This window comes from Mirounga angustirostris, unplaced genomic scaffold, assembly GCF_029215605.1.
Source record: "Mirounga angustirostris isolate CCGP_5_RB_7025 unplaced genomic scaffold, mMirAng1.0.hap1 SCAF_1, whole genome shotgun sequence".
Lineage (NCBI taxonomy): Eukaryota > Metazoa > Chordata > Mammalia > Carnivora > Phocidae > Mirounga > Mirounga angustirostris.
The window spans coordinates 44,936,194-44,959,720 of record NW_026991709.1 but is presented as its reverse complement, the minus strand read 5'-3'; the positions used below and the strand labels follow the sequence as shown (position 1 = coordinate 44,959,720).

At 38.4% G+C, this 23,527-nt stretch overlaps 1 protein-coding gene across 1 annotated transcript in view; it reads right to left on the bottom strand.

Moving 5' to 3' along the window:
* The window catches only part of EPHA6 (EPH receptor A6), an 833,569-nt gene that overhangs the window by 4,500 nt on the left and 805,542 nt on the right, over positions 1-23,527 (bottom strand). The window contains exon 16 of the mRNA XM_064580423.1: positions 10,172-10,365. Within this exon, the coding sequence (XP_064436493.1) occupies positions 10,172-10,365 (194 nt within the window). The remainder of the gene's footprint in view (positions 1-10,171; positions 10,366-23,527) is intronic.

Below are 23,527 nucleotides of genomic sequence, written 5' to 3'. Positions count from 1 at the left end.
TTCTATAAAACAACTCTATGGTCAACTAATCTTCGACAAAGCAGGAAAGAATGTCCAACGGAAAAAAGACAGTTTCTTCAACAAATGGTGTTGGGAAAATTGGACAGCCACATGCAGAAGAATGAAACTGGACCATTTCCTTACACCACACACAAAAATAGACTCCAAATGGTGGAAAGACCTAAATGTGAGACGGGAGTCCATCAAAATCCTAAAGGAGAACACAGGTAGCAACCTCTTTGACCTCAGCCACAGCAACTTCTTCAGAGGAACATCGCCAAAGGCAAGGGAAGCAAGGGCAAAAATGAATTACTGGGACTTGATCAAGATAAAAACCTTTTGCACAGCAAAGGAAACTGTCAAGAAAACCAAAAGACAATAGACAGAATGGGAGAAGATATTTGCAAATGACATATCAGATAAAGGGCTGTATCTAAAATCTATAAAGAACTTATCAAACTCAACACCCAAAGAACAAATGATCCAATCAAGAAATGGGCAGAAGACACGAACAGACATTTTTCCAAAGAAGACACCAAATGGCCAATAGACCCATGAAAAAGTACTCAACATTGCTCGGCATCAGGGAAATCCAAATCAAAACCTCAATGAGATACCACCTAACACCAGTCAGAATTTCTAAAATTAACAAGTCAGGAAATGACAGATGTTGGGAGGGATGCAGAGAAAGGGGAAACCTCCTACACTGCTGGTGGGAATGCAAGCTGGTGCAGCCACTCCAGAAAACAGTATGGAGGTTCCTCAAAAAGTTGAAAATAGAGTTACCATATGACCCAGCAATTGCTCTACTGGGTATTTACCCCAAAAATATAAATGTATTTGAAGGGGCACGTGCACCCCAATGTTTATAGCAGCCATGTCCACAATAGCCAAACTATGGAAAGAGCCAAGATGTCCATCAACAGATGAATGGATAAAGAAGATACACACACACACACACACACACACACACACACACAATGGAATATTATGCAGCCATCAAAAGGATGAAATCTTGCCATTTGCAATGATGTGGATGGAACTAGAGGGTATTATGCTGAGTGAAATAAGTCAATCAGAGAAAGACATGTATCATATGATCTCACTGAGATGAGGAGTTCTTGATCTCACTGAGATGAGGAATTCTTAATCTCAGGAAACAAACTGAGAGTTGCTGGAGTGCTGGGGGGTGGGAGGGATGGGGTGGCTGGGTGATAGACACTGGGGAGAGTATGTGCTATGGTGAGTGCTGTGAATTGTGTAAGACTGTTGAATCACAGACCTGTACCTCTGAAACAAATACTATATTAATGTTAAAAAAAAAAAGAAGATAGCAGGAAGGGAAAAATGAAGGGGGGGAAATCGGAGGGGGAGACGAACCATGAGTAACTATGGACTCTGAGAAATAAACTGAGGGTTCTGGAGGGAAGAGGGTGGGGGTATGGGTTAGCCTGGTGATGGGTATTAAGGAGGGCACGTATTGAATGGAGCACTCGGTGTTATATGCAAACAATGAATCATGGAACACTACATCAAAAACTAATGATGTAATGTATGGTGATTAACATAACATAATAAAATTTAAAAAAAACATAGTTTAAGAAATACTGCTGTAGTAAATTCACTAAGTTAAAATATCAAAATGACCAGGGTACCCTTATTGCTTTATTAACACAAAGCCACACATGCTGGAAAATTGAATGTCCTATTTTTTAAAAAGCTGGCTCCCATATCTTTAATTACTTGTCAAAGAAGTTTGTTGAGACTGAACAAGATTAAAAGAATGTATTCAAGTGACTTTCCCTTCATACTCCTATGCCGTACTTGAGGCACAGACAGTGTCAGATGACTTCCACTTTCCTCTTCTGAGATAACTCTGGAATAACTCTTGAGCTTTCACAATTTCATATAATCGGTGAGTGGAAATGTAATTTGCTAATTTGTGTCCTTAGTATAGAAAGGTCATGGAAGGACATTCTGTGTATACTAAATGACTTAACTGGCCTATTTCTCTGCTGAAAAGCATTCGCTATTTGCTCCCAGAATGTTTCAATACCATAATTCCCTTTCTCTCCACACATCTTTAATAATCTAGTTACTCTTTGGCCTTTCTATGACTGCATTGGCAGTTGATTTAGTAAGGTCAGGGTCCCTTCATTGTTCATAGCCACTGGGCAATAACTTTTCTTTCACCTTATCTTGTAACGAAGTTGAAAAATGCTGCTATTTTCTGGCTTCCAGGGCTGGGTACCATCACCCTCACATGAATTGTCTGGAATATTACCTAATAAACAATAAATGCCCTTTCTTATCAAGCATGTACAATGATAAATGCGGTCTGCTATTTGCTGAGCACATAGAAATTTCTATTTGGTGATTAGTGGGAGCTGCCCACCTGAGAAATGTCTTTACAGCACAATCTGCAGCTCACATTGAAAAAAGTACATATGGTAGAACAGAAGGTCAAGGGTCTACTACTTTCCTCAGAAAAATGAGGAAGGGGTAAAGTTAGGAAATTCTAAATGTATAAATTATGGTCAAGAGGGCTGGAGTATAGGTAGAATAGGTAATGACACAGTTTAAGGTTCAATAAATATATACTTGTAATACATCTAATTACGTAAAAATGAGTAGCAATGATAGAGCCAATAATTTTTTACTCTAATGAGCCCTTTGAGTTCACAATTGTACTAGTCTTTTTCTTTTTTTGGATTCATTAATTTATTTTAGAGAGAGAGCATGCCTACAGGGGAGGAGCAGAGAGAGAGGCTCCAGCAAACTCTCTGCTGAGTGCTGAGCCCTATGTGGGGCTTGATCCCAGGACCCTGAGATCATGACCTGAGCTGAAACCAAGAGTTGGATGCTTAACTGACTGAGCCACCCAGCTGCCCCAATACTAGTCTTTTAATTTAGAAAGTTCTTATATAGGTAAGCAATAGATACCAAAACTTCCAGGAAAAAGCAAGAAGGTTTTATCCTCAAAAGTTTTCCATGTTTTATATTTATCATGCAAATATATAATAATACATTTATTAAAAATGATTCAAGAAAGGTTATATTTTGAGACACACTACTGCAAAGTAAGATCCTGTTTTAATATGAAGCCATCACATGCTTAAAGGCTTTTCTCTTATTACGACTCTAACTTAACTTCCCCCCCACCCACAGCTCTTACATTTATATATGGTTAGCAGAACTGCACAGATTAGGTCCATTCTATTTTACATTGCCTATATTTCAGTTATTTATTAATACTTTGCATGTTTTAGTAGTTTTCATAACTATTAATCAAATGAGTGTATAATGTTCTACATATTGATGCTTAATAATTTTAATTTCCTGAAGTTGGGCTCCTAGGTGGCTAGCAACATTCTTTTATTACAGATGACTATGCAGTCTTATAACATGTATCTTTTTGCTTCAGTTGAATTACTTCTTTGGGAAAATTCCATAAGACAGAAGAATTTTTTTAAAAGAGTAAGTTAAAATTCCCTGATGGCAAGGACCATATCTCATATATCTTTCTATTTTCTGTGGGCCTTAGCACAATGCTGAAAGTATTATAGGAATTTATTAAATAAGTGATGATTTAGACTTAAATATTCTCTATAGAAAAGTTTGGTCCATGACATAATGGCTGACTCATGATGAAAGATCTAGTTTCATTTAGTTCCCTTGAATTGAAGAGTAAGTACCTATTGATGGTGTTTGCTTATCCCTGCCTTTGTAGGTTTCAGAGTGGAGAGAGAGGCAGTTATAGGTGGCGTGAGGTAGCCCAGGATGAAGGGACCTAGAACCACAGCAGCAGTATTCAACTTATTCAATATCACTGCTTTTACATGCGTTTCTGATCTTATAATTCAGGGATTACACGTCACACTATTTAGTTAATCCATAAATAACATACAAACTGTCTACCTAAACTTTGAAGGAAGAATTTATTTAATCAGATAAAAAAGAAAACATTGCCCTCTCTACAGTTAGGCTGGATAGTAAACTTGAACACGAGTTAAATTAATAAAAGAATTTTGAATTCTTTTTAAAATTTTAAGGTATAATTTTACTCAAAATGCTACAAAATATCAAATGCATAGAACCATGCCATATATTTTGTGACTATTTTATGCTTGTGGGCAATATTTCAGGGTTCCAAACAATCGGACTCTCCACAGTGTTAAACTGGGAGAATGAATTATTTTTCATCAGCCTTTTATTTTCAGTAAGTCTTCAAGTTTTTTTAATTGATATGATTATTTAATTCTCATAATAAGGATGATAACTAGCAGAAAGTAGGAAGGAATGAAAATTTTAAAATTGTAGATATGTTTGAACATTTGGAGGGATAGACACAGAGTAGGAATAATACTGCTTAAAAATCTCCCATAATTCTGAGTACCTAGCACATTGTTCCGATAGCCAGAGTGATAGATCACTGAACCTCAAGGAAAGGCTATTGTTGTGAGAAAATAATATAGGGACAGAAATGGATTTCTTATCACATGCTAACTACAGTTCATTGGCAATGGTTGTCAAAATATGGTCTTAAAAAGGATGCTATGGCAGCATCTGGGCTCAGTGGGAAAGAGTGTTGTGATGATTAGTAATGTTACCATAACAAGGAAAAGAAGGAAAGCATATATTTGCCAACACTGGAAAAATTCAATCTACAAAATGCCTGAGGATGTAAATCTGGAGCTGTGTTGCTGCCATATTTTCCTCATTTCTCTATTTTGTTGTAGTTACTACATTTTTTTTTTCAAGTAATGTTCTTCAAGTGGCTGAACATTGTAGGAGGATGTTGAGGGGATATATTGACTAGTTTGCTACTTATTCCCATGAATGAGGGCATATACTCTACATCCTTGTATTTGCTTAGTAGAACATAAAATAACAGGCTGTGCTCCACTACAAATTCTTCTTGGGATTTTAATATACCCCATCTATGAAGTCCGATTAGTCCAGAGAAAATCTATGTGGGAATGAAAAAAAAAAAAAGCACTTTCCCTATAATCATATTTCTGAAACAGTGCCATATTGGGAAGAATCTTTCTATTTTGCATAATTGTATATTGTGTGGTGGAAAGAACAAGGGCTTTCCAGTGGGTGGACCTTGTTAAAATGCCCTATCCACTAATTACTTGCTTTACTCTTTGAGTCTCTCTTTCCTTATCTGAGGGATGGGGATAATAATAGTGTGGATTAAATGACCTTATAGATAAAAGTGCCTAGTACAATAACTGAAACACAGTAGGTTTTCAACAAATGGCAGTGATAGTTATTATTGATGATATACATATATTGGAATTTTTATCAGTATTAGTATTGGTATTAACAACAGTATTATATTAGAATATTTAATATTCTGTCTTCCTTCTATAAAGTTTTGCTAATCAATCAATTACAACACTAATTTTGGCTAGTCATTCATTTCTCTCTCATGGAAAATATCATTAGAAGTTCTAGTTATGGAAATTAAAACAAGTTGTTTATGACCTGGTATAAACAGCTAGGCAAGTGCTGATTATGCATAGCCTAGACAGCACTGAGCAAGATCTTCTCAAAAGGAATGGAAAAATTCATATCCAATTGTTGAAAGTTATTGCCCTCAGAAGGCAGCATTATAGGTGCTTTCTGAATTGGATGGAGGAGGTAGTACCATTTAGTCTTATAAAGTTTACTTGTGGTTGTCTAAAGCAGAGGTTCTTAATTATGATACTGGTTTGAACTTTTCTCTGCCTTATGATTCACACATTACTGGTAGCCAAGTACTTGAAAGTTCAACATTAAATTTATGTGTACTAAGGAAAGTGGTGGTTCCAGTTCCTAAAAGCTAAAATATTTTAAGATCCCTAACTATGGCCCATTGGGTAGTGAGAATGTTCCTAAGTGTCTTGGCCTGTGCAAAGCACAGTTTCTGAAGCAAGTGACTGTCATGGACTGGTCCATCTGGTCAACTGCTGCCCATCCCTGGATGCCACTTTTTTAGCTGATGTCATCAAAGAGCCCGTAATCCGTAAAAAAATTTTTTGTGAGTGCTGGGGATCTAAGGCAGGGACTGGAGAAAAGTGTTATTTTCCCATTACATGGTTGCCCTGTCCAAAAAGGCATTGGCCAACTGACTTCAACCTAGTTCTGCAGTGTATGGAGGAATCAGGGGCGAGAGTTGAAGAGGTTGGCGAATAAATGTGGCTGGGGAGGGTCGGGCTGGGAGAAGGAACATTCATACAGTCATCAATCTACTTTATGCTATTAAACCACTGCAGCTCAGATGTAAGCCTGGACTCCATGGGAATATGCTTGATTTGGGGTTGAGAGTAGTGACCGCATTTATCACGAGGGTCAGAGGAAAGGGAGTGAGAGGCGTTTCAAAGGTCATGGCTAGGCCCTGCTCCTGATACCATTCTCCACATAGACTTGGTCTCAAAGTGGGCCTTTTCCCCCAGGGGCTGTGCACCATGTGACAGCTACAAATACTTTAAAGAGGAGGTTATAAGGCAACACTGTAGAATGTAGTTTGAAATTCTCATTTATGAAAGGATGACTACCTATATTAATAAGGTACTCTTGCAAATTTTTTAAAAACCAGAGTTAAAATTATACTTATAATACTGCTATGTTCACTTATACGTCCACATACTTTCTTGAGTAGGAGAGAAGGTAAGAAGTGCACAGAGCTCTGAATATCCCCATGGGAGTGTGCCAGGCACAAGAGTATCAGCATTATTCGGAACAGCTGCTCCAGTGCTTTCTCTGACCAACTTTTTTTTTTTTTCTATTGGGTGTTCTGTCTTTTGAGAGGAGAAATTGCAGATACAAGATTTATGAAATTTCCAATATGCTAGTATAAAATTATTGAGCTGTGGGTATCACAGCTTTCCTCATTCCCCCTTGGTTGCCTTAATTTCTTCCCCTTTTACTATTCTGTCAAGAGAAAGGATAAAAGCTTCTCACGTGAATTGTTGAGAAAAAAGCAATTAGAGTGGAATAAAAACCATGGGGACCTAGTGGATGGGAGAGTCATGTCAGTATAGAAGTGTGAGAGAACCCTGGGAGGCTGGGGATACTCGAGAGTCTAATGAGTAGAGGTGAGTTTAATCAGAGTTGCTGTGGATTTTACCCTTAAACTCCTTTACCTGTTTGAGAGAGAAATGGGTGGAGAGATTGAAATTCTACTCTGTCATGTTTCCTTAATCCAACATCACACTAAGACAGATGACTGGGCTTTGGGACACGGGGGATGGACAGTGCCACAGTTTTATAAGCATAAAACAAACCACACATTCTTCAGCTAACATCGCTATCCTTCACACCATGTCTCTTCCCCTTAAACAGCCTTAGCTCTCTGGGATCAGGGACAGGGTGGGTGGATGGCATTGGAGGTGTAGGGGTTGACAGGGGTAACCCACTCAGGCTGCTGTGAAAATAAGAATGGTGATAACAGTTCAGTCATGGTACCCGTGGAACTCTGTTTCCCTTTGTTTCTCCAAGAAAAGCATATTAAAGGCAGAAAATACTAGCACATAGATCTTTGTCAGAAACAAGGATAGCAAATCAGTCACAGAAACTTCCATTTGGTCTCCCAGATATTAGACTTCAGAGTCGAATCAAACTGCCCACTTTATATCAAGTACCCAACTCTTGCCCGTGTGGGGTGGTGCCATCACCAACTTGCCATTTGCTGGCCTGTCCACAGCATGACTGCACATCCCATTAAACCACACACTTCTGGCCCCGTGACACAAGCCCTCATGTTGACTTTACCTCCGGATCATTTTGACTTTTTGTCATTTTCTCATCTTAGAGTCTTCATCAGTATTTTCCAACTATTCATAATCTTGAAAAAGCAGGGAAGAAATTGTTTTATCTGCTTTTCTTCAAAAAGAAGGCTCTTACCTGCCTGCTTCTACAGCCATAGAACAGTTCGAGAGCTCTGTTGATGGGCACTGGCTGTGGGGTCCATTAACCCTATACCACAATGAGAGGCTCAGATTAAATGAGTTCAGTTTATAGATAACCAAAGTTCTTTTCCACTAATGCACACTCACTGCATTAGCTCTTTCTCTTCAATGTCAATGCATGCCCATCTCTTCAATAAAACATAAAAACAAAAACCAAGAAACATTTTCTCTAACTACTTCTCTTTCCCTTCAAAGACAGGCTTCTTAGTACTTTATACTGCTTTTCTCTGACCTCATATTTACTGCTGCTCCATTGCAATCTGTCTTACACACTTTTATTCAAATGCTCTTGCTAAGGCTGCCCATAAATACCTGACCACTTTGCTGCTAAATTCGATGGGCCCACTTCACTTTTTATCTGGCTGAAGCTTTGTGAAGACTTGGACATTACACTCCTTGAAACTCTCCCCATTTTTGGCTTCTATGACACTGCTCTTTCCCGACTTCTGTTATTACCGGTCTGGCTCTTCTTTCTTGGTCTCCTTTGGGTACTCTCCTTCAGCTCATTTCTTAAATCTTGGTGTTCCAGAGAACACCCTTCCCTCTTTCCCTCTGTTAATTTTCATACCTTATAGTCTCCATGGGCCATCTCAACTATGTGTGAATCTTCAGCTATAGTCTCTATGTTGATGATCTTCAAATCTTCAGCCCAGATCTTTCCACCTGAGGTTCAACCTACAAATATAACTGCCTATTGTACATCTCCACCTACCTGCCCCACAGTTATCTTCAATTCAGCTTACTTGAAATGGTCTCATTTCTATTCCAAAACCCTATCCTTCTTCTCTCTTAGTGGTAATATTATCAGCCAGGTTGTCTAAGAAAGTAACTTGACAGAATCCTTGACTCTTTTCTCTCCTCCCCGCTCCATATTCAATCAATGACCAAGACACATTGTTCTCCTTGCCTCAGAACAAATCCATCCTCTTACCTCCTGACCCCAAACTTATTCCCATTTCATGAGTTAGGCCCTAATCTTTTCTAGCTTGGGTTTCTGTAAACATACAACTGTCTGTTTCTAGTCTTGTTCCTTGTTTTGCACTCAGTCTAAATCAGCTCTAGAGCTATCTTTTAGAAATGCAAATATGATCCTGCCATTCTCTTGCTTAAAATCCTTCATTGGGTGCCCTTTAATGTAAAATCCTAAGTCGTTTCCCCCCCTGCCCCCGCTGGCCCCCGCCGCCCTTTACTGCTTCCTCTGTTGGACTGCTTTAGGGAAGATGGGCTAGAGTAATAGTTTAATCTCTAGCTATTTCATGCTTGGCTTCACTTTATAGAGGCTGCCAATTAGTGATTTAGAGGTGAACTCTTATGTGCTCTGCAGTGAACTGAGGGCCTGCTTAAGTAGTCCTTGAAGAGCCTTTGGCCTTATTGTCACAAAAAACCTGCACTGACTTGAACCTGTGATCTAAAGTTGAACATCTGTATATTCTGTTGGCCGTCCCCTGAGTTAGGAAAGTGAGCTTTGGAAATGCTTTGGTTATTTCTAAATCCAATTTGGCCTAAATACATATATTCTCAATTCAATACTATTTTAAATGTAATTTTTTCAGAAATAGGTAATAGTGTTTTTTTTTTTTTCCTTCTACTCTCCTCTTCTTATAATTGCTTTTTATAGAGAGGTGAGTAGATCTTCTCAACTCTACTGACTTTTATAAAATGGTATATGAGTGCCTTCATTTTCTTGTCTTGTCATCTGTCTTTTTCTGGTTTTAGAAATGGAAAGTAACAACAGCTGGGTATGATCATATCAGCAGGAAACATCCTCACTCCTGGCTGATTCACAAATTGCCCCTGTCTTGCTTGCCATTTCAAATAGAGGGACAGAACATAGAATGGACAAGAAAATTAAAAAAGCTACAGATACACACAAATCCTACTTACAGAGGTAAGGCAGGATCAGTAAATAAAGAAAGGATATACAAATACCAAAGACCCCCACAAGAAAAAAAATATAACGAAAGTAACTCAGAGAAATTAGATACGGAGAGAACAAAAGGAGAATCTGTTTTCTTAAGACAAAAAACCCATTTAAAAATGTTCATTGTTTTTTTCACAGCTGATAAATAAAACATGGTTTGTATAAAATATTCTAAAAGGTCAACAACTAGACAGTTATGATGGTAAACTTTCTCCTCTCTACCTGTTAGTCTTGTCTATAGCCTGAAAGAAATAACCGTCGAGGAGAAGAAAATCAACAGTATGCATCTTACACAAGGATGTCCTCCACCAGGGTGTGAAGGGCACTGGGATTGCGGATCAGTTTGTCAAGGAAGCTGACAATGTCGGTAAATTTTGGTCTGTGATTTCTCTCCTTCTGCCAACAATGAAGCATCAGCTGGTGTAGAGATGCTGGACAGCCCATGGGAGCCGGAAGTCTGTAACCTTCTTCAATGGACAGAATGACCTAAATGCAAACACACACAGGTTAGTTTCTTACTTTTTGGGACAAATAACACAACATATGCTAAGTTATAATTCCTTTTTTATTTTAAAGATTTTATTTATTTATTTGACAGAGAGAGAGAGACAGCGAGAGAGGGAACACAAGCAGGGGAGAGAGAGAGAGAGAAGCAGGCTCCCCACTGAGGAGGGAGCCTGATGTGGGGCTCGATCCCAGGACCCCGGGATCATGACCTGAGCCGAAGGCAGATGCTTAACGGCTGAGCCACCCAGGCACCCCAATAATTCCTTTTTATACAGGAAGTAGAAGCCAAAATATTGGTAAGCATGAAAACTTATGGGTACAAGCAGCCCAAACAAAGATAAATACAAAAGTTGCAAGTATCTACATTAATATCTGCTGACATCTCTTTGAGGGAAATACATTTTTAAACATGTGGTATTCAGAAGGGAGGTTAAGTTTCATCACGATTTCGAGAAATAGTTCCTGTGTGATTTAGCTGGAACGTTTCAAAACCCAATTAGGACTTCAGAAAGTCAGCATAAGATTGGTACGTTTTATGCAAGCCACATGTGACAAATGTGTTAAGTAAAATTGTACCTCTGTTGAAGCACTGAACTCCTGAGTCATTTGTTATCCTTTTGTGATAATGTCAGTACGTATTCTTTTGCTGGCTATCATTCCTTCTTCCTTCTTTATTGCCTATTTAATTTCTCTTTGCTTACTTCTGCCTTTCCCTTAGTCTGACCCCGATGTGATTATGAAGTCCTCTCAGAACTTCTAAGGTCATTCAATCCTTCAAATGTTATCGGTGGCTGGCCTAAGAACATCGCGCAACAGGATCGTTCAAGTCTGCATATCCTCGGGGCCAGCGTTCTCCAATAGAACTTTTTGTTCTCTCTGTCCAACATGATAGCAAGTAGTCACATGTGGCTGTTGACTGCTTGAAATGTGGCTAATAAGACTGAGGAACTGAATTTTGTGTTTTAGTTCATTTTAATTCATTAAAATTTAAATAGCCACGTGTGGCTGGTGGTTACTATATAGGACAGAGAGGCTCTAGGGAAAGGAATCTCTATAAGAAGCCGAGCTAAGGGTAACAATATGATGACAACAAGGTGTTTTTTTTTTTTGAACTCAGGAAATCATATATAGGATAAGGCAGGAAAGTCATCTATTTCATCTACGGCCCACCTGGGAATCTCCTAATAATGCAATATAGTATACTGCAATAATGCAATTCTGAATTTATATAGCTTATTTTTTATGATGTGTTCAAAGTATTCATGTGGTCCTTTATCTTTTTTAAAATATTTTATTTATTTATTTTATAGAGAGAAAGAGCATGAGTGGGGAGAGAAGCAGAGGGAAAGGAGAGATAATCTGGAGAAGACTCTGCGCTGAGTGTGGAGCCCAACATGGGGCTCGATCTCACGACCTCGAGATCACGACCTGACACCAAGAGTCAGCTGCTTAACCAACTGAGCCACCCAGGTGCCCCATCATGTGACCCTTTATTCTTATATCATCTCTGGGAGAAAGAAAAAGGAAAGGCTCCATTCCCCATTTTTGAGGTGGGCAGTTGAGGAACAGACTAATAGTTAAAGACAGGCACAACTCAACCTCATCACTGTCCTCCATCAACAACAGAAATACAAAAATGCAAGTGCTAAGATTGCTAACCGGAGATCTCTCTTTATTGTTGCATCAGCTACACACTTTCTGTAATTCGAAAAACACATCTTACTTTCTTTTTTAATTGACACTATTTGACAGGACTCTGAAGTATCCATAATTCATGCTAGAGGCAGTTTGCAAAAAGGAGCAATAATATGCCTACAAGAACCTCTTAACTGCTAAGCTTTAGCTTTCTGGTAATAGGGAACTTCTCATAATCCCATCAGTGTCTTTGTGACCAGAACATTTAACCTGTCAGGATACTAGCATTTTTGTATTCATTTTATCCCATTATTGAACAGGAGTTTTTCTTTCTTTCTTTTTTTTTTTAAAGATTTTATTTATTTATTCATGAGAGACAGAGAGAGAGAGAGGCAGAGGGAGAAGCAGGCTCCCAAGGAGCAGAGAGCCCGATGCGGGACTCGATCCCAGGACCCTGGGATCATGACCTGAGCCGAAGGCAGACGCTCAACCATCTGAGCCACCCAGGCGCCCGAACAGGATTTTTTCTTATCTGTTTCCTGATTATTTTTGCTGCCAACTAGGCTTGGATTTTAAGACCTTTTGCAACACATTTTAGTAAAACAGGATATATGTAAAATGCTTGTATAGCATAAAACTACCGTGGATAGTTCTGAAAAGTAGCTAAGAAATAGGATAGAATTCCATTATAAAAAGACTTTAAAATCCCACCCTATAAGAGCACTCTAGTTGATTTACCACAGTTACCTAATTATAAGTGCATAGAATAAAATAGATGACAAGTGAGGTTATATTTTGAGAAAAAAATATTAGCTGCTTTTATTGAGTATCTATCATGTGCTAGGTGATTTGCATCTTTTTCTTCATTGACTGCTTAAAATAACTCAATATGATAGTTGTTATTATCCCTATTCTTTTTTTTTTTTTTAAGTGGAGCCCAACCTGGGACTTGAACTCATGACCCTGAGTTCAAGACCAAGCTAAGATCAAGAGTTGGACGTTTAACCGACTAAGCCACCAAGGTGCCCCTTATTGTCCTTATTCTTAAGTGAAAAAAAATTTAGACTCAGAGAGGTTAGGAAAATTTCCTAAATTGACACAGTCTAGATGGCAGAGCTAGCATTTAAACTGAGTTCCAGTAGCTTCCAAACTTCTTCTCTGACCATTCCCCAGAAATGCTTTTCAGTTCTCATGATAAATCCTCCTTTCCAATTTTATATCAATTAACAGGATTTTAGGAGTGATTTCCATGTTACCTTTTGTCATAGCACCTGGTAATTTGACTTCATTGTTTTTATTCGGATCTTAAATTTTATATTCTGGGTAAATCAAACACATACTTACTTCATAGTTTGCAAAATTTTATCTCAGCCTGAACAGAGTCATTTCTGAATGCTTCTGAGTCTTGTACACATTTCTATTATTTCATCTATTACATTGTATTGTAACTATTCATCTGCTTTTCCGCTAGGGCTATACATACTTGAAAGCAGGAATTATGTCTGTAGATTTTACATTCTCATCATTTAGTATGGTGCCTGACACATTAATAAATGTTATTGAACAAAACCAAAGCTATTAGAAGAAATTTTTGGATTTGTTTTGATAGAGCAGCAGATTCTTAGAAAACCTGAAGTTTTAAACTACCCAAGATGGATTCAAATTATGAGCATGGCAGCATTTGAAATCCCCTCTGAAGGAAAGAAGTATTAATCAAAAATTGGTGCATCAAGCAGCATTCTCCAAAATGATCTCATGATCTCACTTTGGTTTGCCTGGACAATGATGAGTGAGACCGGGGCTTGCTATTCTCCAGGAGAGGAGGACTGGACTCAAACTCAGCTTTCTGTAAGACTGGTGGCTTCTTCCTCCTGTCTAGAGGGGTTACTATTTCCCAGTGGCTTCATGGTCCTTAGTTGACTTTCCTAGACAGCTCCTGTAAATAATTAACGCCTAATGCAGACTGCTTTGTGCCAAGTGGGTTGTTCATATTCTCTTTGACAAAATTGCTCTCATAATTGTCCTGTAAAAGGAGAGTGTGGTCCCTTGTCTGGAACCTTCACCCATAATGAGTTCAGCGGTGTTTCTGGCCACAGGATGCTTTTCTGTGGGGACAGTGACCTTTTCTTCTTGCTGACCTCTGACTTTTACATTTCCTTAATTTTTTAACTTGTGACTTTGTAAAATTTGTTGAGCCCTGTATCATGTCAGGTGTCATACATAAAGGATCCTTGTAGGATAATAGTAACAACAGTAACAACAGTGACAATAACAGCTATTAGTGAGAACTCTTGGATACTTCCAGGTATCCGTTCTAAATGATTTACATGTATCAACTCTTTTAATCCTCATAATAACCCTGTGAGGTAGGTATTATTGTTATCCCTATCTTACAGACAAGGAATGTAAATAGAGAGAGGTTTAACTTGCCCAAGATTGCACTCCTAAAAATTCTAGCTTTGAGGGAGCCAGAAGAAGAGATTTAAGCAATATGATCCACAAAATGGTTAAAAGACATCTTTTTAATGGATTTTTAAATTTATTCATCCAAAGAGATATATATTAACCATTTAACATGTACTATTTTTTAAAAAAATTTTATTTTATTATGTTATTAGTCAACATACATTACATCATTAGTTTTTGATGTAGTGTTCCATGATTCATTGTTTGCGTATAACAACCAGTGCTCCATTCAATACGTGCCCTCCTTAATACCCATCACCAGGCTAACCCATCCCCCCACCCCCTCCCCTCTAGAACTCTCAGTTTGTTTCTCAGAGTCCATAGTCTCTCATAACATGTACTATTGGGCATGCTATGTATAAGAGGTAACAAATGGGTAAGAAGTATCTGTCTTTAGGAAACATATAATCTAGTGAAGAAGACTGGGGAGTTTGACTATTGTAAATGCCAAGTTGAACAGGGAGTTATGGGGTATGTGGAAGAACTGCCTAACCTAACCTTCTCGGTGGAGGTGAGCTGGATCTCACAGGAAATGTAGAAGGTTAGCAGGGTCAACTGGATAGGTTGAAGGGAGGAGATGGGACCTGATCAGAGAATGAAAGATTTGTGCAGCTAGAATATAGCCTTCAAAGGCTCTATTATTGTTCAAAGGCTGGGAGGTTAAGTAAAAACTATATTTCTTAGGATCATGAGTGATTTTGTACATTGGCTACAAATGACTTTTTGCAAAGAGAAAAGGGTTTTAGCAAGTAAATGACATTAGATTTGCCTTTGGGAAGCTCGCTCTAGCTTCAGTGTGGAGAGCATGTTGGAAGGAGAAGGAGGCCAGGAATGAGGCTTGCAATGATCCAGGCAAGATATCAGGATGGCCTCAGTAGAGGGAGGCAGTGGCTGTGGTATACGGGAAGTGGACTGATTTGGTAGAAACACAAGATAGGGTTAAGGTTAGATGTGGCAGGACAGGTTTTTGGCTTGGTCAACTAGTAAAGACAGAGGTCACAGGAGAAGAAACAATTTTGGGGCTGGAGTGATGATGAGTTCAGTTTCCTATGAGCTTTCTGGTTTCAGATTCAAGTAACATATATAACTTTGAGAGCTTATTATGTGCCACGCTCTGGCTTAGCTCACTTTATTTAGGTCCCAAATTCCCTTATTATGTGAGTATGGTTATGCATATTTTATAGGTAAGAAAGCCAAAGCTCAAACTGATAAACCGATTAGGTCAGTATTGCATAGCTAATAATTCCCTGAAAAACAGACTGATATTATCATCTTAATAGCCTCTGGATCATGGTAGTGGTAGTGAACATCTGTCCTGAATCTTGAGCCAGATCCCTGACTTTGTGCCAGAATTAGATCCTGAGCCTCTCTCACTCTCTTGTACACCCCATGCTGCCTTCTCGCCTGCCCACGTGTGCCGGCCACAGCCGCAGCTCATGCTCAGCCTTCTCTGCAGACGTTTAGATCTATCACCTACCGGACACAGAACTCTATGAGGTTGTCATGCAGACGCCTTAGATTTATTTTGTTCAAAACTTACCCCATTCGTCCTTTGGGATTCCTGTCCTTTGCAAAGGGTACCACTGTTCTTGCAGTGACTCAAGGCAGAGATCAAGGAGTCATTTGGGTCTCTCTCTTCCCTGATGCTCAACAGTAACTGAAGTCATGCTGATTCTACTCCTTTCATATATTTTAACTCTGCTCCATTTTAAATTCTCCCTCCAAATGATTTCCTGCCCATTTTGATAACAGCCTCCTAACTAGTCTACTTGTCTTCCTTTCCCTTCTCCAATCATCTCCCACAGTGCAGCGGAAGCAATCCTGAGGTGGCGCTGTGATCTCATTCCTCCCACGTCTGAAATTCTGTGGCGGCTCGCCTTGAGCCTGGCTCTCAGTCCTCACCTCTGGCTGCGTCCAGGCCTTTGCTCTGGCCATTACAAAACACTTGTGATCTTTCAGCTTGGCGAGCTGGACCCCTCAAGAGCAGCAACTGTTTCTTTTTCCCATAGGTTCTGGCATCTAGCACAATGCTTTGTCAAGTCAAAAAATAGAGCTTCAGTGGTCACATATGTGATCTATAAAAGCTGTATTTTATGGGCAACTTGAGAAAACCTATATTAACCTTTATCTTCATAAACATGTCTTTTGTGAGCAGCTTTATTTTATAGGTATTTTCTGATTCCTTAGTTAAGGACTGACAAGGAGCCAGAAGCATATGGGGTGCTTTGTCTAAAAGACTAATTGAGGTTTATTGTTTTAGGATATGAAGGGGTGATAATTAACTAGAGAGAATTTTGTAACAGTTTGGTTTATGATAGCTGTAGGCTCTCATCCTTTGGAGAAGAGTTATACAAGGTTAAACCCTTACTTAAAAATGCAAGAAGAAAATTAAAATAAAGTGAAAAAATATGAAATGACTGCAGTAATAATTTCCATGCAGAGGTAGAAGGAATTAGATTCTGTCAGAATTTATTATCTAAAACCTGGCTTGTTATTCTAAATAGACCATACTGGTTCCTTGACATTGACACCGCAATTTTTAGCAGCCTAGAATCAACATAAGGCTCAGTTGGGGCACGTAGCAGACTATTCTGCTCTTGCTGAATCAGATGAGTTTTCCAATTGTGTTGACAGTTTCTGAATCAAAGCGGGCAGTATGCACCTTTTATTAAACAAGGCAAAGAAGAAGTAGATAGTCAACATGAAGATGCTGAGACATCCCTGAACAATACCATTGAACAAGGACTGCTCAGGCTATGCAGGCAATCACATAAGTATCTCCAAAAAGAAGCACATTGAATTTAGTTATTCGTACTTTCTTTTAAAAGAAACTCACAGGGGTGCCTGGGTGGCTCAGCCATTTAGCGTCTGCCTTCGTCTCAGGTCATGATCCCAGAGTGCTGGGATCGAGCAGGGCGTCTGGCTCCCTGCTCAGCGGGAAGCCTGCTTCTCCCACTCCCACTCCCCCTGCTTGTGTTCCCTCTTGCTGTCTCTCTCTGTCAAATAAATAAAAATCTTTAAAAAAAAGAAAAAGAAACTCACAAAATTTTAGTCTACTGAAACGTACATTAATAAATGGAATGTGAAATGATTTTATTTCTATCTTCCCTCTAAATATTCAACATGGCTTTGTGGAAAACCTATAGTCTCAGGTAGAATGGGGATGGTGAAGCAAAGGGTCCAAGTATACACTTCCTTTTTGGGATAATGATTACTTATATATATTAGGATATTTGATTTGTAATACTATAATGCTGAAAACACTGGTAACCTATTTTCCTGATATGCAATATAAAGGCTGTGTCTACATGGGAGAGAAAAAAAAAAAGGAAGGAAAAACGTGGTTATAAGGAAATAACATTTATAATCTTATACTGATTTTCTTATTCAATATTTTTCAACATCCAGGATTTAAAATTCAGTGGAAGGCAATCAAGACCCAAATGAAATTCAGTGTACAATAAGAAAAAAGGGTACAGAGTAGTGAAAGAATAAGGTACAGGCAGAAACATTTTTTTTTCAGAGGCTCATTTGTAATTTGTAGGTCATTAGGGCATGGAAACCTAAGATTTCCTTTTTAACTTTAAGATAAAAAATTTCTTAAAAGTCTACTGTTAAGGCAGTTCCCAAAGCTCACTTTTTGGAACTCACCAGAGAATGTCAAGGACCTTTTTAAAATGAAGAGTGCTTGTCCTCACTAGGTTACCACCTTTGAGACTGTTGAATGAGTGGACAAAATGGGGAACAATATGAAGTGTAGGACTCTCAGAGGTTAAAGGTTGTTGATAAGATTTGCCATTTGGAAAATCTTTTACCCCTAACAGTTCAAAGTCACACTGGCGACAGATAACTAAAATTATGTAACAATGCTTCAGTTTGTAAGTCATGCAAAGAGCATTAGTGAAGGAGTCCCCTGAACTGCATCAAAGTCTTAAATTGTCACTAACAAACTCATTAGTTGGGCAGGTCTCTGTCTCCTCATTAATGAAGAAAAGACAACTGGATTCAATGCTTGCAATTGTAGTGTTTAGCTCAAAAAGCTGTTTCTAGAGTCACTGAAACTGAAGTCTTTATCTGCAGGGCCTTTGGTAACATCTCTACATTTTGAGGTTCTGTAACCTCCAGTTCTAGATTTGGCCTTCATGGAAAAGGATTATCTCCCACAGAGTTCTAAATGCAGGGAGACAAAAAATCCAAACATCCAGACTATCCTGGCAAACTAAGACTAAGAAGCTATGGAAATATAGTTGATGAGTACAAAGAAAAGGGGGATTTTAAAATGTCCTCTTTGTAAATGCTCCAAAGAGAGCAAAAGATGGAATAAAAATTTTAAGAGCTAAAGATTATAAATATATTTCAATATGTAAATATATTGACGGTATAATTAATTTTTTATGAAAACATTACTGGCATGTATATATTTTCTTGCTTTGTGGTCGTTTAGGTACAAAAAAGTTTCCATTGAAAATTACCCTGTGGTGGTGGCATATTGGTTATTGGTTTCCTCTACTTCGAACTTTACCATTTGAATTATTTACAATGGTGATTGATTGCCTTTCATAATATTCCCATTGCTCTTGATGCTAGTAGACATGCATCAGGCTAGTGTAATTAGTATGTATTTAATTAAAATGCTGCTATTGCCTATGTACAGATAGTAGCAGTTATTGAAAAATTGAGAAAAGGAAGGCCATTTTGACAATTGCCTTGGTATAGTACGTATTCACATACATGCAAAAATTCCCTCAGTAATGTGGAAAGGTTGAAATAATGGGAATGGGCCTTTAGCAATTTCCTGTATCTTACACAGATCATTACACAAAGACCATTACATAATAAAGAAGAGTTTGGAAAATCTAATCAGAGACAAAAATTGGAAATGACTGGACTCTCTGAGTCATAAAATCATACTACATTTCTAGGTAAGTGGATTCTACCCATCCACCATTCTTGGCTGAAATACTGCCCCGTAATTGTAAAGGTTATAGAATTATGAGGACAAACAAGAGATATGGTAAAAGGTTATTTTCTTCCTTTATAAATTTTGAAAAAAGAAATCAATTCCAATAAGATCAAAAGGTTCTTTTCAACCACATGACCTATAAAAAGAAAACCCTGAAGATAAACTCCCAATTTTTTTCTTCAGGTAAGCTTCAGAAAGCAATCTAAAACAAAAGTTATTATTCCATAAAAGCTTTCGAAAACTAAGGAGAATAAACCCCACAGAAACACTGAGGCAGCGTTATGTTTCCTCGTAAGCCTCAAATGAGATGTTCCCTAATACTGGCTCTCTTTTTGTGAAAATGAACTAGCTTAGTAGCATATGCCTAAATGATACTATACGCATAAGACATTTGGGTTTCAAACTGCTTCGAGGAGTTTTTTTGTTTTTGCCTTTGTTTTTTTTTGAACAGCATCATGTCAGGGAAAAAAAACGAAACCCAAGACTCTGGTCTTGTGTTCAGATCATTAGTTCGAGCCAAGTCGCCTCTCATTTATGTGATGCTAGATTTTTTCCCTACATATTAGCTCTGTGGGGATTTGGTTATTTAATGTTGCCTGCTGTTCATGTTTTGCTTCCATTTTCTTCTGTTAAGCGCATTATACAGTGTAAGTGTTGGAAGAACTGCAGTGCCCTTGGTATCATCTTTGGAACTTGCATAGCTCCTAGCATTACATTGTACTCCCATTGTATAATAAACAACAATTACTTTGAACTTGGATCAAAATAACATAAAACATAACCCAGCAGTATCTTTAAAAAAAGAAGAAAAAAAAGCTAGGAAACAGCAAGGAGCGGTACACCTTCAACATATCTGTGACAAGTTTCTGGGGTAGTAGGCTAAATTTGTCCATTATTAAAATTTGACTTTAAGCTACTGCTGTATATACTTTTGAGAAATGTAATAAATATGGTACATTTTATAAATTTTTAATATCAAGACATGAAACACTACAAAAAAGATTTATAGTTCCAAACAACAGCGAGTCAATCTGCATTCTTTTGCTAATAGAAAACAACAAAAACACTTCTCTTGTGACAGAGTGGCATACATAATTAAAGATGCTCTCGTTTCATCATGTAGAACCTCTGTGGTATAGAGATTCCTTTGAAAATTAGACTTCTACAGTATAGCTTAGAGGGTAAAAGCATTAACTTTGGAGTAGGAAAGGGGCTTGAACTTTAATTCCACTATTAACTAGCTCGTAACCTTGGGTAAGTTATTTAAACTTTCTAGAAAGCCTCAGTTCTCTCATCTAGAAACGGGAGTAATAGCATTTATTTTATTTTATTTTATTTTTTATTTATTTATTTTTATTTTTTTAATTTTTTTTAAAGATTTTATTTATTTATTCATGACAGACAGAGAGAGAGAGAGAGGCAGAGGGAGAAGCAGGCTCCCAAGGAGCAGGGAGCCCGATGCGGGACTCGATCCCAGGACCCTGAGATCATGACCTGAGCCGAAGGCAGACGCTTAACCATCTGAGCCACCCAGGCGCCCAATAGCATTTATTTTAGATAATTATTTTGAAGATTAAATGAGCTTACTAATCTAAAATACTTGGCTCGTAATAATCTCAGAAAATGCAAACTATGATTATTACATTTGATTAATTAAACACCTTCTATGTACCAGGTGTTTTACCTACATTATCTTTAATTCTTTTGAACCCTGCAGTTGAGTATATGGATAGCATCTTAAGAAAGCTTAACCTCCCTGCCTCAGATAATACAGCCAGTGAACTGTGGAGCTGGGATTTGAACCCAGCTCTTTCTAGCCTTTAAACAGTGGCTCTTCCCTGGCATGATTTTTGTACTGCATCTCTGACTGGGCAATGTCTGGGGCCATTTTTGTTTGTCATATCTGGGAAGGTGGTACTGCTACCTCATGGGTAAAGGCTGGGGATGCTACAAAACATCCTGCAATGCACAAGGCAGTCCCGCTACCCCGCAAAAAAGAATTACTCAGCCCAACATGTCAGCACATCAATAGTTCTGAGGTTGAGAAACCTTGCTCCAAAGCTCTCATGATCTTGCCAATTTACCAGCTGCCTCACTAGAATACAGTGATGCACGATGTTAATGTTTTGATACTGCAATAAATAAAGTTGCTCTTGAAAAACAATTTATACCAAAAAAGGACAAAATAGTATATCTCCAGTGACACAACTGCTTTCTTTTGGGGACTCCCCCCCACCCCCCACTGCATGTGGTTATGGGAAACTGCCAATCACAGTGCTCCACCTGCCTCTGAAGGCATGGGCTGATACGTTAAGCTAGCTGGTCCAACCGCAGTGTCTATTTCCCTGGCCTGGTTTTGGTTCAGGGTTGGGCAGGACCCTGACAGAGCCAGCTAGAGTCTTCTCTGGGATTTGTCTGTGAATTTTCACAGAGGGAAGAGGTTTTATTCTGCTGAGGTTGCTAAGCTTGAATGCAGAGCCCTGGACTGTAAAGAATAAAACAAAGAGGACTTTTGCAGTAGGAGAAAATGAGGTCAACGGACCTAGGGAAGCACTAAAAACCCTGCATGATCCCCGGCATTCAGCACCACTAACCTGCTTAGTCTCATGAATGAAATTTTTTAAAAAAAATTTATTCAACTTAGTTTGGGTTGAGTTTTTGTCATTTATAATCAAAAGAATGCTGAATAATAGAGTATGCATGCTTTTTCTGACATATATTAAAAAAACCCCAAAAACTATGTTCCATTCACAGTGTTGTTTCTATTAAAAAGAAAAAGAAGAAGGCATGAGGACTACCCTTGAGGAATGCACATTCTCCTTGGGAGGCAAGGCTAGGATTTAGGAATATCGAACTTCACCTTTTCATCTACACGGTGGCCTCCTTGAGAGCAGGGACTGGGTTTTCTAGTTCTCCATCCCCGCCCCACAGGCACACCCAGCCCAGTGACTGGCACATGTTTAATAAGTAACTGCTGAATAGCTAAGCAGATGGCACCTGCTGTTATGTTTGTTAGGGCTTTTATGGACTAATCTTATATACTCTTTTCTCATTTCCTTTCCCTAATGTACAATACTGCTGACCTTTGGGTAACTCATTATATTATTCACTAAAACAGATTCTACAAAAAATGTTCACTGTAATAAAATATGCTATGGTCTACAGAATAGAGGAACTATTTCATAAAAATGATCTGAAATTTCCTAAACTCATTTAAAATCATAAAACGTGTTAACATTCTGTATTTAACTAAGCCCATAGCTTAGTTTAAACTCACCAAAATGTAGTAAAAATATAAAATATTCAAACAGAACATAGTTGGATTTTTATTGTCCAAAATAGTACTTTCTTTATTTAAAATGCACCTTCGCAAACAAAAGACTATACTTTAACCAAACAAATGAGAAATGCGGAACAAATAGGGAATAACCAGTATTTGGAGAGGAGCAGCTGGGAAAGTTTTGATTAAGCTATTTCTGCTTCCAAACAGAAAGTCTGGTTACAGGATCTGTTACAGATATGCTGACTTCCAATATGTTAAACTAAACAGAATTTCAACTCTTTACATCAGCAGCAAAAAATAGCCACAAGATACATAAAAGATTTTAGCTCTTACCACTTTCCTCTGGTCTCGTGTTGATCTGAGGACCTCGAGAGTTTGAATCCCTCCCTCACCCAGAAAGTTCTGTTCTCCTATTTTTGGATTCTTGCTTGAATACTGTTTGGTAACCACTCAGAGATGATGATTTTCAGCTTAGTTCCTACCTGGTCCTCAAAAAACAATCAAACTCTGGGTGGAGGGAGCGTTCAGGTTCAGCCCTGTGCTGTGGGCATTGGCAATCCTGAACAAACAAGAATGGCCTTAATGTTGGGAATCTATTACTGGCTGCAGCAGCTTCTTCTGGTTCCAGATACAGTATCTGTGGCCAAATGAGGTTTAATAGACAGAATCATTCTCTAAATGGTCATCCTATCATCAATATCCATGGCCAGAATGGCTGGGTAAGCTGTTGGGCAAGATCTGAGAAGGGAGGGGTCGACAACAGAGTTGGGAACTCTCTAGGCAACAATTAAGAA